This window comes from Saccopteryx bilineata, chromosome 8, assembly GCF_036850765.1.
Source record: "Saccopteryx bilineata isolate mSacBil1 chromosome 8, mSacBil1_pri_phased_curated, whole genome shotgun sequence".
Classification (NCBI taxonomy): domain Eukaryota; kingdom Metazoa; phylum Chordata; class Mammalia; order Chiroptera; family Emballonuridae; genus Saccopteryx; species Saccopteryx bilineata.
This window is the reverse complement of record NC_089497.1, coordinates 7,204,362-7,218,778: the sequence shown is the minus strand read 5'-3', so window position 1 is coordinate 7,218,778 and position 14,417 is coordinate 7,204,362. Positions and strand designations below refer to the sequence as shown.

Below are 14,417 nucleotides of genomic sequence, written 5' to 3'. Positions count from 1 at the left end.
AATCCATATTTATGAGGATAAATAATAATTTAAAGTTGTGGTCATTTCATCAAAATATTACTGAAATGGTTTTTGAAAATTTAATGCAACTCGTATTTCCTATCAACCAAAATACTACCAGATATTTTTAAATGTTACTTGGATAATTTACACTTTGTGCGACAAGTCCCGTGAGACTACACAGCCTGGCCACATTGAGCAAAGTGAATGCTTTCTGAAATACACGGCTTCTGGTCATCTGTCTCGCCTGTAAAGGCTTTGAGGAGTTAACTGGTCATTTAAGGAGCAGACTACCTGATATTTTGTTAAAAGGCCTGCCAACCACAAACACTGTTATGCATAAATGTTTGGATAGCCTTTAGAAAACAGAATTTAAACCAGCCATAAAAAGCAAATTTAGTTATTTCACTATGTAGCTCACAAAATTTTTTTTAAGTGATATGCATGATACAAAACTATGGTAAATTCTGGAGCTATAGACATTAAAAAAAATAGAATTTCTATATCAAAATTTTCCTGAGCATGCATTTTCAAATTTAGAGGGGGTCACATATGAGTTTCAATTACTAAATTCCAACATAAGAAAATCTTTATTAAAAATCTGAAATAAAATTAGGTAACTGATAGGTTTGTGGGTGAATTAAGATTAATCAAGATTGCTATCAAAAACAAATCCTGATCATTTCTAAATTATCATTTCATTCTTTTTCAATTTGTGAGAAGGAAAAATCTCATTTAACTGAGAATATGCTATTTAAGTGCTTATAGTATAGTCCAGCAAGAACGAGGCTTAAGCTTACCATTATTTAGCTAGTTTTATGGCAAATTTGTATTAATAGAATAAAGCATATGGGGGCAAAAAGGAGGATGATTTGCAACTTCCAAGTTATTATTTGAAAATTGCTATGTAAAATCAAATCTAAGAGCATTCTTAAAGGAATTTATTATTGAATAAATATGCTTAGCTTCATTTAATACGAAATTTCATTTTGAAGTGCAAACCACATTTTTTAAAAAGTTCACTACACTGTTTTGAGAAATCCTAGACATGATAAATCAATGCTTACTTCTCCAAAGATCAGAAGTGTTTATTTTTGAGTGCAGAAAGAGGAAAATGGAGAAAGCTTGTATGACTCCAGTAAATTACATACAGACTTTCCATACATTATGTATTGGAGAAATAATTGGAGAAATAATACTAGAGATAGCAAAAATAAACTTATGGAAAAAAATTAGTCCAAATATAACAGATACAATGAGAATGCTGAAAGACTGTGTTCCAAAAAATTCACATATTAAAAGACATACACAATTACAGGAAACCTCACAAATCTGTGGTTTAGCCAAGATATTAAATATAAAATAAAAGGTTGATTAGGCATATTATGTATTATATCAAATGCATCAATAGGTGGAAGATATGCAAAATGCATAGAAGAATTTCATTAATACAGCTTTGAAAAAACAATTCTAATACTACTTAGGTTATTAACATTTTTAATAGATCATGTTTATTCACAATGTCTTATACTTCTCATTCTTTCAAAAGTAGAAAGGTTACAGAGATACAAAAAATAATTTGAAACTGAGGGTGAGAAAAGAAGATAAAATGAAAACACAAAAATGGGAAGCCAGTTATATATAACTCAAATATATATAATAAGGACCTGAAGGCTTTGCTAACAGAAAGTTGAATATTTAACACTGAGCTTTTATCAGTAACAGCTAACATAAAGGAAATATACCTGTTCTTATAATTTAAGATACTATCACATATTATGCTTTTAGAATTGATACCCCATTTCTTTAAACAAAGTATGTCATGAACATCCCAGACATCTATTAATATTTTTTTCTCAAAAATCTAGCAATATGTAAAACAAATGGCTGCTGCAAATAAACAGAAATTTTCTGAGACTCAATGGTTAATAGTCACTGTGAACAAAGGGAATGGGATTAGTCAGACCAAGTCTTTTCCTTCCTTGTTTCCCTTCTAATAGTGTGTAGGTCTTGGGAGAGATTACTTGTCTTTATTTTGGTATTACCAAGGAGATATGTAGGAAAGATCTATATTTGGACTCCAGGACATAGGTTATACACACTACTATTTCTGGGCTAAATATCACAAAAACTAAGAAAAAAAATTTACAATGTGAGCATCTGAATCTTTTAAGTAATTATAATCTTCAAACTTAGAAAACAGTCAGGAAACTAAATGGTATAAAATGCTATTTCTTAAGGATATTTGTCAATGAATATACAGTTTAAATTATCACATGCTTAAATTTGTCAAATATGAAAAATATTTTAGAAGCAGTCAACTGAACCTCAACACAGCTAATTTTTGGTAAGCTAACATATATAAGTTCTCTTATCAATCACAAAATCTAATATAGTTCCTGATTTCAGTGATTTAAAATTATATATGTGTGCATGCACACACACACACAAATAATGTTGGCTTATAATGTCATTTCTCTCATCTATTATCAACTCAAATCCTAATGAAAACAAAAAATTAAAATTTCACTTAGTATTTCTTGCTTCCTTTTAAAAGGCTGCCAGACTATCTGCAGATTTAAATATATTGAAGAAGTATGAGTTTAAAATTTTAAATTACTGAGAACCAGAATGGAAACAAGATAAAACAGATGTTTATATCATACATATTTGTTCTGGTTCAACAATTCCAGGCTATATTAAAATTTTCTTCTCATCTAAACAAGTTCAGCAAGAGTTTCTTCTTAAAAAGCTATGCTACAGAGTTCTAAATTCTATAGAAAAACATTAATTGGGTTTAGCAAATTACTTAACACACAAACACACATGTTTCTGTTCTGTTCAGACTTGGGTTTACTTCAAATCTACTTGGTCAAAAGTATAAATAAAATAAACAACAACAACCTACCAACTATTTCCAACTTTTTAAACTAGTTCTCAAATTTCATCCTGAAAATAATTACTGTGACCTGTCAAGAGCAGGCAGGCTGTGGTGACTTAAGTTGAGAAAATCATTAACTAAAGTGGAAGGTAGTAAACACTTGAACAGAAGCATATAATAATGCATGAGCAATTAATAATTTCTCATCATCAATTCTGAAGTCCGTTTATGTGCGAAAAATAACGTAAGCATGTCAGGAATGCCATTTCAGCTAGCCACAGAAAAGCTAAGAGGAGAAGAAATGCTATATATAATCAGTAAGTCAATAGCTCCTCAAACTCTTGTAGCTTTGATTTCTCTACGAATCTGAAGGCCTGAAGTTCCAGCTGTATGTATCCAAGTATCCACCTTGATTTCCCACCATCTCAGTTCATCCACAAGTAGCTAAAAACATCTCATCACTATTTTCTTCTTCCCAAACCAACCCTTTCACTAAAACTTCCAATGGTACCACCATTCCCTCTACTAGGTTTGACCTTTTGGAGTCAGATCTGACTGCTTCCCTATCATATCCAACAGCTGCTAAATTGTATAACTCCTACCTTCTGATAACCATTCTTTCCTCATTGCCATTGCCTAATTGAGGCCTTCATTACCTCCAAATGGCTGATGCACCAATCAAATTTAATCATCTTTCTCACATAAGCCCTGTTTTTTCACAGTGGTTTACAGAATTTCCTCCAACTGGAATGTTCCCTTTTCCTCATTTCTTTACTCTTCATGACTAAACTCTAGGCCTTTCAGCTTCCAACTCAAAAAGCTACCTTCTAATGAAGAAGCCTTGACTGATCCCTCCAGCTGTACTTGAGAGGCATAAAATGCTTGAATTTTAAGTTATCACTTCCAATCATGTGATGATCTTTCTACCTATCTTCTTCCATATTAAGAACCTGCTCATTGGTTGCCTTATTTAGGACCACTACTTAATTGCCTAGAATACGAGACTTCCATTCCTTAAGCAAATATATAACTCTGAGGTCTTATGATTATCATGGCCAACAGTGACAAAAAAAGAAGTAAAGGAGCTCAATTCTAAGGCTTTTCTTACCTTTTTTCCATACAGAACTAAGTAAGGGAAATAAAACTAAACAAAGTAGGGATTTTAAAGTAATTGGCTCTAAATCTCGCTCAAAGTTAACATTCCTGATTAACAGCCAGGAAAACAGCTTTATTTTTTCTAATGCTTGCAAGACTACTTTCCAGGGGAACCATCCACTCTCAGACAGTAAGCTCAAGCCTGCCTGCTGAAACACTCACCTGGCTTTTGAGACAGAGTATACAGAAAGCAGACTGTCTAGTTGGCTTTGTATTCAGCGTAACTATTCTACAGAAACAGAGCACAATAGGTCTGTCACCATTTCCCTGTTTAGTTCTAGAAACACTGCCTAAAATTTCATTAGCTTTGGTGGCAGGCCTGTCATTTGCTAACCAAAACTAAAAATGAGTCAACTAATACACTAAGGCAGGGGTCTCAAACTCGCGGCCCGCCGAACAATTTTGTGCGGCCCGCAGACTAATCCACGAAGTTCAAAATATTTTGGATAAAATTAAGTAAGCCTAGGGGCCTACTTGTATTTTTCATTTCTCTAGCATCCTAGCTAGATATAGGCTTAGTTAACAGCAGTTGTGATGCGAACTACAGTTTCTGGTCGTTTTGTGACACTGAGTAAACTGCATGTACGATTGTGCTTGTTGTACTGATTTTTTTTTGTTTTCAACTGCAGTGAGAAAAGTGTTGCATAACAGTTGCCTTTTGTAGACCTAGCGCGGCCTGCTGAACGGCTGTGATCTTGCTCTGCGGCCCACATGCTGAGTTGAGTTTGAGACCCCTGCACTAAGGTATTTTTTACTCTACCTATTCAACCTTCTTCAATTTACATACAAGTCCTTTCAATTTCTGTACCTGCTTCAGGTTATTAAATTTATAAATGCTGTCAACCAGTAACAGCTATGACTTCCTCCTTTAGTGTCATTTGGACATTTTTTAATCAACTCCTTAGGTTTTCACCTAAATTTGAGATCCCTGGCCGGTTGGCCCAGTGGTAGAGGGTTCATCCGATTTGTGGATGTGCTGGGTTCGATTCCTGATCAGGGAACACAAAAGTGCCCATCTGCTCTTCCACCCCTCCTCTTCTCGCTCTCTCTCCCCTCCACCTCCTGCAGCTATGGCTCAATTGGAGCGAGCTGGCTCTGGGCACTGAGGATAGATAGCTCCATGGCCTCTGTCTCAGGCCCTGAGAAGGGCTCAGTTGCTGAGCAATGAAGCAACACCTCAGATGGGCAGAGCATCACCCCCCCTAGTGGGCTTGCTGGGTGGATCCCGGTGAGGGAGTCAGGGAGCATGTGGGAGTCTCTCTGCCTCCCCTCCTCTCACTAAAAAAAAAAAAAAGATCCAGTATTACAAAGTGACAGTTTGTTAAAAATGTGTCTAATTTTTAGTGTCTTTGATTATCTTCTACTAGCTATTCTGAACTGGAATAGGTAAAAATGTAATCAGATGGTAAGTTATGTAAGTACTAGATACAAATTATTAGGGAATATATTTTGGGTGGTTTTAAAACAGTTCAGATTCATATCTTCAAGGTTCTTAACAATATAATCATTAAGAGAGAACATTAAACCATTAACATCTCAAACAAAGTAACCACTACTGGTGATTCTTGAAAATTATGTAGTTCAGATCTACAATTATGCTGAATCATAGGGACAAATCTCAAACATTCTACTGGGCAAAGGGGACAGAAACAAAATACACAGTGTATGATTCCACTTAATGGAAGTTAGTTTGAGGATGGGAAGTGATAGGAAGGGGTCATGAAGAAGCTTGTAATATTCTGGTATCCTGATCTGAGTGTTGCTTACACAGGTGTGTTCAGTTTGAGCTGTACACTTATGAGTAATAGTGTAGTTTTCTGATACAAATTATACTTCAACAAAAAGATTTTTAAAACGTCTTATCACTGAGCATTTAAAAACTAGATTAGCCAAGTTCTGAAACCCGAGTTTTACCAGTTGGGTTGACAAGTGCTGGTGGGTGTTAATGATGAACTGAAGCTTCTTGGAGTCTGAGTAAAACAAAACAGTTTCATACAAGCAGCTGTTCTGATTTACTCCTAATTTCAAAAATAAAATCTCAAAGAAAAAAATGATAATAAATACTGAAAGTCTTTTCTAACAAACTGCCTTAGTTTAAACAAGAAGTTTTTTAATCTAATAATTTTTAAAATAGCTATAAATGAATAAGTTCTGTATAAAATTTCAAGTATAATCATCCAGTATCTAGTAAAAAACACACCATAAACTAAGTTCATAACCCACATGGACTATTTTCCTTAATTATCCCTCTTAACCCTCTGAGTAGTACAAATGTTCATAGACGTCCTCGTGCCTCCTGACCATCCCGAGCACAGTCATACATGTGGAAGGCAACATTAAAAAAATGCAAATGTATGTTCTTTTTGTTTCCATAAATTGATTATCATACAAACATGATTTTAAGTTAATAAAACTGTAACTGTAACTAATTTCATTTTTTTGAAAAAAAATTCCCGGGCTCAGCGAGCATGAAAAAAACTCACTCCTCAGAGGGTTAAAATATTGGTGCAATCATAAGGAAGGACAAGAAAATGTGAACCTAGCAACTATTACTCTCATTTGTTAAGTACATTTATGTATTTTCTTCACTAAGGCAGTACTGCAAGTTGTCTATCAACTGGTTAAATCCTTAAAGCTACCTGATTTCTTTGTTTAGTCTACCTGACCTGAAGTTTCTTCCCTCTAGTACTTGTTTACCTTCCTGAGTTGATAGTTAAAAGAGAGTAAAATTGTTAATTTTTTTTAGCAAAGGAGAGAGAGAGAGAGAGAGAGAGAGAGAGAAAGGGATAGACAGGGACAGACAGGAAGGGAGAGAAATGAGAAGCATCAACTCGTAGCTGTGTCACTTTAGTTGTTCATTGATTACTTTCTCACATGTGCCTTGAAGGGAGGGAAGGGAGTTTCAGCTGAGCCAGTGCCCCTTGCTCAAGCCATCAACATGAGTTTCAAACCTGGGTCCTCAGCATCCCAGGCTGATGCTCTATCGACTGTGCCACCAAGGCCTTGTCAGGCTGTTGCTAAATCCTTATTCAGAGCTTTGGCAGACAAAGGACTCATCGTGAGTGTTTGCTCCCCAGTGTTCATCAAGGTAAGTTTCTATACAAATTCTATTGATTTAACAAAGCAATGCCAATAATTAAATTTGGAAAGCTAGTCTTTAAAGCAGAAAAATAGTCAAAATTTAAAGCTACTATAATAAAATGATACTAGTCTATGATATCACTACAAATGAACTTCTTGATAAGATAATCCCCAGGAAGTTACCTATGGAAGCTATATTACTCATTTTCATAAATAGTCTATGCAAACATTTGGGCTTCCTAAGAAAGGCTTGTATTATTTTTTGAGACATCAGTATCTATTCCTTTTATATTTGGTGATCGTTTCAGCGATTGATTCCCCGAGGACCCTGCAAATAACAAATGGGGGAGCCAGAAAACAATGATGGTACCTACAGGAAAAGAGAAAGAAGAGAGAGTATCTAAACACAAGCAGAAGCAGACTGACTGGTGAAAAGCTTCTCAACCTGATTAATTCTAATTTAAACGGGGAAGAAAACAGAGGGGCCATGAGAGAACTTTTAAGTCAATGTGAGAAAAGTCCGTTAGTTACTTATATTTTGATTAAAATATACGCTTTGAGAAGAATCCTGCAGTAGCAGTGATGGCCGAATGCTTAAGGCGGAAAAAGACTCCAGCCTTCTTTCCCAGTAAGGCAAAACCAGGACGTGCAGATATCTAGGGCAGGTCTAATGAAAACTGGCACAGGGCTTAAAGCTGCCCCTACTGAAAATGATTTCCAAAATTTCATAAAAAGGAGCCTGAAATAGGCAAATTTATACCTCAAAGCAAATAGATGATGTAAGGGATTCACAGTTTCTTAAACTCCTGAATGATTCTATTTAATAGAATCATCCCAGCGAAATGCTTACTTGTCAGAAAAAAATTAGAAAAAAAATTTAAATTCTGAATTTATAATAGCCAAAAACAAACAAGGCAATTTGGTGAGATCTAACACAAACAAGTTCAGAAGTTTATATGTAATATTTTTAAAGCTTAACAAACACACACATTTTCAACCCTTGTCTACAATGAAAAAGAATAGTCCCACAATACCTTTTTAGCTAATTAAAGTCTGGAGATAACTGCCAAGTGAAGTAGTAAAGAGTTGGAATTAATAAGCTAGCCACTTACTACCCACTACCCTTCTCAATTGAAAATTAAATAAACTGATTAAAAAGTTAAAAGGAAGTCAGTTTCTACTGGGTTGGCTGGTCACCTCAGTACCAACAGGCCAACTGACAGTGAAAATGGCTGATTTAGAATATGAATTCTGATTATATACTGGCTTTGACATACTATAGACAAGTATCTGTTAACTTCTTTGGCTCTGGACAATAGGCTCCAAGGAGAAGAGAAAGTATTTTCAACCCAGGAGAAACTACAGATACAACAACTTGCCTCATTTCTGATACTTTAAATGTTTCTGCTTATCTAAAAAAGAAAACAGATAAGGAATATTTAGCTGTAAAAAACAAATGAAGAGCAGGCAATTTCTATGGTTGTTTTATAATGAAACAAAAGATCTTTCAGTATTAAATCAACATTATAAAAAAATAAAGCTCAAATTTTTCTATAGTGACTTGATGAAAACAATATATTTTCATACTGATGTCATGGCAGCTCATGACAGCTCTTTGAAATAAATCACCATACATTTGAAAACTATTCTTACATTTCTATATAGAGTGCTATTTTTTTCTAAGGGAAAAATGAAAGCACACACCAGAGTACTCACCCTGGCTACATCTGGTAAGCCATTTGAATAATTAAACCTTCATACTTGTTTCATGCCACAGTCTACATTTATGTCTTAATTTACTGCTATAACTGAATTATTTATTTTAGCCGAACAATTTAAAAATTGAATTTATAAACTTGGTACTATAAATCTTGAAACTTTTTGCTTTACAAGTAACTATTTAAAAACATTTTTAGTAACTAAGGAACACATCACCAAAAAGATACTTTGTTAGAAAATTTCTTTAGAGTGACACACACAGCAAATCAAGCCAAAGAATTAAAAGACTGTTACCATTTCTAGGCAATGCAGATCATGTGTTAACATGATATGTTAAGCATGACATACACTTAGCAATACTACTTTCTAATGAAAGACACGGAGTGAGTCCACGAGTGTTACCCAGACTATGCCAGAGGACACAAATGCGTTGCCAGGCAGAGTTAAAAGAATTTTACAAAGCTTTATGAGAATTTAAAAAACATCGTTAGTGCTGAACGTCTATTAATTAGCAACAGAACGATGGAGTGCTAATAAATATTCAGCAAAATAATTCGACAGAGCATATACTATAGAATGTGTGTAAGCAGAAAGATAAACCAAAGGTCTTTTACCATAAATAAACTCGACTCCATTCAATATTTTTAAAAGTTAAAAGTAAAATTTACACAACATTTCTGTGAGAAAACAAACTGTTTTAGGGGTTTACAAAACAGTAATACAGATCTACTGAATTCTAGCAAACAAGCTTGTCAGGTCAAATTTCTCGCCAAGAGTTAAACAATTACTACTTTGATTCTTTTGACTTGTCCTGCCTTCAATTTCTTAATATAAAGTAACATTTTGCTTTCAGTCACTAGGCTCTTACAAAGAAATAAAAATAGCACAAAACTAAAATAACTGTAGGTAGTTTATTTTACAGATATATACATTAAAATACACAAGAATAAGTAAATATTTCATATAATCCAACAGAATATGTAAGTCTTTCCAAAAAATAAGTATAATTAAAGGTTCAGTAAGAAGAAATGTTTATATTCTGTTTATAATATAGACTGTCCTTTTGGTTTATTTTGCTGCTTTGTCCCATGCTAGATACGTGATCGGCCCTCTGCTCCAAATAACAAAGTTCAGCTGTGGTGATGAGAAACCAGTACAGTGCAAAGCAATCCATGCATACACCTCTGCATGTATGCATTCCACATGTTAAGTATTCATACCTATCCCAGAGGCTCTTTGATTCCTGAAACGTGTTCAAATGGAACGCTTGGTAGAAAGCAGTTGAAGGATTCCTGTGAGATCCAAGAATCAAATGGAAACGAGGTTGAGAAAATACAGTCAAGTCACTACTTTTCAAAAAAAGATGGAAGATTTTAGATTTCTACTACAGTGTAACTGCTTCAACAAAAAGAGGAAAAAACCATAATAAGGTTGCTTAAAAGCATTCTGAAAGAAATTAAAACTAGACAAATTCCAGAAATCTTACAATTCAGGATCACAGTTATAAAAGAAAGAGTTAGTAGAAATATTAACTAGTATTCAACTGTGTGTGGATACACGTTTATACATATATGAATGTGACCAGTTCATTGCCTACTGAACACTACTCTGTATCAGATGTCTTCATAAATTCCTCTATATTTAGTGGTTTTATATAGCTGTCAGAGGTACACGAAAGCAAGTTGTACCTTCATAATACAAAAATTCTTTACAGGATCTATCTGATAGAGTTTGATGATGAACAATGAGTCCTTTTCTAGACTTGACAAAATTTCTGCCCTCAGCATCTATTTATTTATGTGTGATTTCTCTGGGTTAGGGCAAAAAAAGGTGCTGAAACTGTATTGCAGGTTTCTGATTTCTAGCATTAGTACTGTGTACCTTTAAGGGGTAAGAATTTATGCACCTTAATTACATTCCAGTTCTACTATTCCCTGGGGACATAATTCCCTAGGGTTATAACCATAGAATCTTAACTGATGGGCTCATCTGGGCAAGCTCCCAGCAAGCATGATTCACCTCACATCTCAGGAGTGGCTTCTCAAGGGACTCAACTTTGACAAACCTGTTCTCTAACAGCTCCTCCTCCAGATCAGCATATTTTCAAAGTCTCTCAAACCTCCAACCTGTACGTTAGGGAACTAACAAAATCTTGAAACATCACTTCTAAAATTCTCAATCCATGCTGTAGCAGAACAACAGCAGCAAGTTAAGAATATGAGTGCTTATTATGTACCAGACACTACTCAAAATGTTTTACATTTATTAACTCAATTCCACAACAGCCCTAAGAGGTAGGTGCTATTACCATTTCCATCTCACAGATAAGAAAGCTGGGTCAGATAGAAGAAACTTGCCTTATGTCACCGAGTTGGTAGGTGGAAATCTGGTCCCAGAGTTCATACTCTTAAACAACTATGCGAAACATAGAGCAGAGTTTAATTTTAATCTCTCTAGGTCTGTCGCTGTGTCAGTGAAATGAGAATATTCCTATCTAGCTTTTGCAGGGTGGCTGAAACGGAGACTGTATGTAAAGCTCCTGGCACACAGTGCTCAATAAATGACAGCTATCATTTTATCACCAAAAGGAGGTTCAGGCAAAGTATGACAATTCTGAGACCCTAACAGGTACCTTAGGAGAGTGTCTGCAGAATTATTAGTACAGTAAGAAAATTATATCACCATTCTACTGGAATAACAATGAAATGCCAATGATCATCAAATAAAAACAATTAACAGAATTTCATGACTAAAGATCAGATTAAGACTCATTGTATTATCTATTGAATTTTAAAAAATATTTTTAAAAAGACTTTAATTTTAACCAGTAGGATACCTCTTAGATGATCCAAAACTAGGAACGGTAGACAGACACTAGATGCCACAGTGTCACCGAAGCAACTGTTTTGATTAATTAGTAGTCTTCAGTATGTGCACTACTCTTTGCTTGTCCTACTTCAATTCCTTTCTAGTCTTTTAACCCTTTCTTTACTTTTCTCTTGACCAGGTCTAAGGCAATCAAAAGCACCGATTAAACCTACTAGAATCAAGAAAGGATTAAGAGGCTGCTAACTACTATTTATTTAACAGCTTGTATCCTCTCAAGATATATTTGTCAGGCCTCTTTTTTTTCACTGTACTTAAAATCAGTCTGCCAAATTAAATGAAAGCCAACTGAACCAATTGAAAACTGAATTTGGCATTTTTACAAGGCTTACCCAGACCATATGGGGAACAAGCGTGCTATTCACACAGGTTTGTTTGGAGACCTTGGGTTTAACATAAACAGAATGACTTTAAAAAGAGGGTAATAAATACAAGAGAGTAAAAAAGAGTAAAATTGGAAGTTATTCTGCAAGTTTGAAATTTAAAATTCATTAAAGAGTATTTACAATATATTTATAAGGATGACATTCTTTAAAACAACTTCAGATCCTGACTTTGGAAAAACATATATATATGTATCTTTAATTTGAATCAAATTCATATGCCAAAAAAATCGGTTTTATATGAAGACAGGATTGAAGTTATAAAATTCCAATATTTTTATAGCATAGACTAATAATGAAATGTTCTTATAAGTCAAATGTATAAGTGAAAAAAAGAACTGATCTGATCTGCATTAGTCTTGGGGTTAGAAGAAACCCTGTGAAATAAAATACTATAAATGGACCTAAATTTCACAACAAATATACTTAGGTTGCAAATGTTTGCAGTTAATAATCACTTACTACATATATTCAAAATGAAGAAACTATACAGAGTTACACAGTCTATGTACTACAGAAAAATTTTTTTCTTCTTTTTCCAAGTGAGAGGAGGGGAGATAGACTCCTACATGTGCCCCCACCTGGATCCACCCAGCAATCACCATCTGGGGCCGATGCTCTGCCCATCTGGGGCTATGCTTGCAACCGAGCTATTTTTAACAGCTGAGGCAGAGGCTACACAGAGCCATCCTCAGCACCTGGGGTCGATGTGTTCAGACCAATCAAGCCATGGCTGTGGGAGGAAAGAGAGAGAGAGAGAGAGAGAAGAGAAGAGGAAGTGGGAGGGATGGAGAAGCAGATGGTCCTTCTCCTGTGTGCATCAACCTGGAATCGAATCTGGGATCCATAAGCTGGGCTGATACTCTACCACTAAGCCAACCGGCTAGGGCCTACTACAGAAAAATTTAAATAGTGCATATTCCAAGGATAAAGAATATACTATAAAAATATATATAATATATATATAGTTGTATAAAATATAAAAACTTTTGTTTTTGGAGTACTCCAACTGGGATGTTATCCATAAACTGAGGGATTTTTAGCAAAGAGTAATAATAATTAGCCTCAAAATATTGATTAACAAACAGATTAAAGAAATCTGTAAAACCTAGCTGATCAACAACTTCAAAATAGCCATTTGTAAATACTGACAGGCCTGATCATTTTTCAAGACCAATGGAACAAAGTATATTATTTTTTCACTGAGTTTATCTACTAAATAGTTCATCATGTTAATTTCCAAATACACAAAAGTAACACAGAAGAAAGCTGATTCTAATGTGACCTATGTCTACTGGCTTTAATAAGATACCATCTTCACAGGGTAACTAACTAGAATAGAAAAAAAAAAACCAAAACAACTGCACATATATACTATACCTCAAAACTAAGCTACAAAAATCACTGAAGTTCAAAGGATGAGGTACATTCATGAGCTCTTGAACTCAGCAAATTTCTTCTTATGTCAAAACTCAGCTTTAGAGATCTTTAAATAGAAACCAGGGAACAACAATAAGCAGAGGAACAAGGGCCATCTTCAACATTTTATCTAGGGATTTTAAACAATTAAAAATATCCTTTAGGTAAAAGGTTAAAATACAACAGATCACTGGTTACAGTAGGTTTTTCTTCCTCCTATCTTACAGTCAACAAAATAATAAAACAAAACTAAGTGGGAACATCCAAGAGCACTGGCTATAGACTCAGAAGGCCTGAGCCTGAATATATGCTGTCACTTAATAGCTCTGTGACTCAAATCCTCAGAGCCTCAGTTCAATTCATAAAAAGGGGATAAAAACACTTCCTTAGAGTTACTTAAAAGATCAAATCAGATTATGTACACATAGGGCCTAACACAAGCTTGGTTTGTGTTTAACACAGGGTTACAGTTTCCAAGTCTTGCTGTATTTAAAATCAATTTTGGTAGACTACCTTAACATATACTAAAATATTTCATCATTATTAAAGTACTATTTGAGGCAAACAAGCTACTTAAGGCAAGAAGAGTCTTTAAGCTAGAGCTAGATATATAAACTCTTTAGTACTTTCCATTGGATGAGAATCCTGACTTCTGGGACTCAGAGCTCCCTTAGGATTTCCTTATACACAATTTTATCACAAGATTTTAATTAAAAATAAAATACTCCCTGCAAAGTAAACTGTAATGGTTCCAAGAACATACTACTTTAACAATAAAAGCTTCAAGAAACACCTTCAACAGCAACTATATACACTAATGATAAAAATCTCAATTTCTTACCATGACATTTAAGCCCTTCACTCTAGTTCCCATCAAATTAATCACATCATTT

At 34.6% G+C, this 14,417-nt stretch overlaps 1 protein-coding gene across 3 annotated transcripts in view; it reads right to left on the bottom strand.

Moving 5' to 3' along the window:
- TSC22D2 (TSC22 domain family member 2) overlaps positions 1-14,417 on the bottom strand; it is a 52,276-nt gene that overhangs the window by 29,307 nt on the left and 8,552 nt on the right. Inside the window, exon 2 of one of the 3 annotated variants that reach the window (XM_066240667.1) lies at positions 10,057-10,128. The exons of the other annotated variants lie outside the window; for them this stretch is intronic. Within the exon in view, the coding sequence (XP_066096764.1) occupies positions 10,057-10,128 (72 nt within the window). The remainder of the gene's footprint in view (positions 1-10,056; positions 10,129-14,417) is intronic. 3 annotated transcript variants of the gene reach the window in all.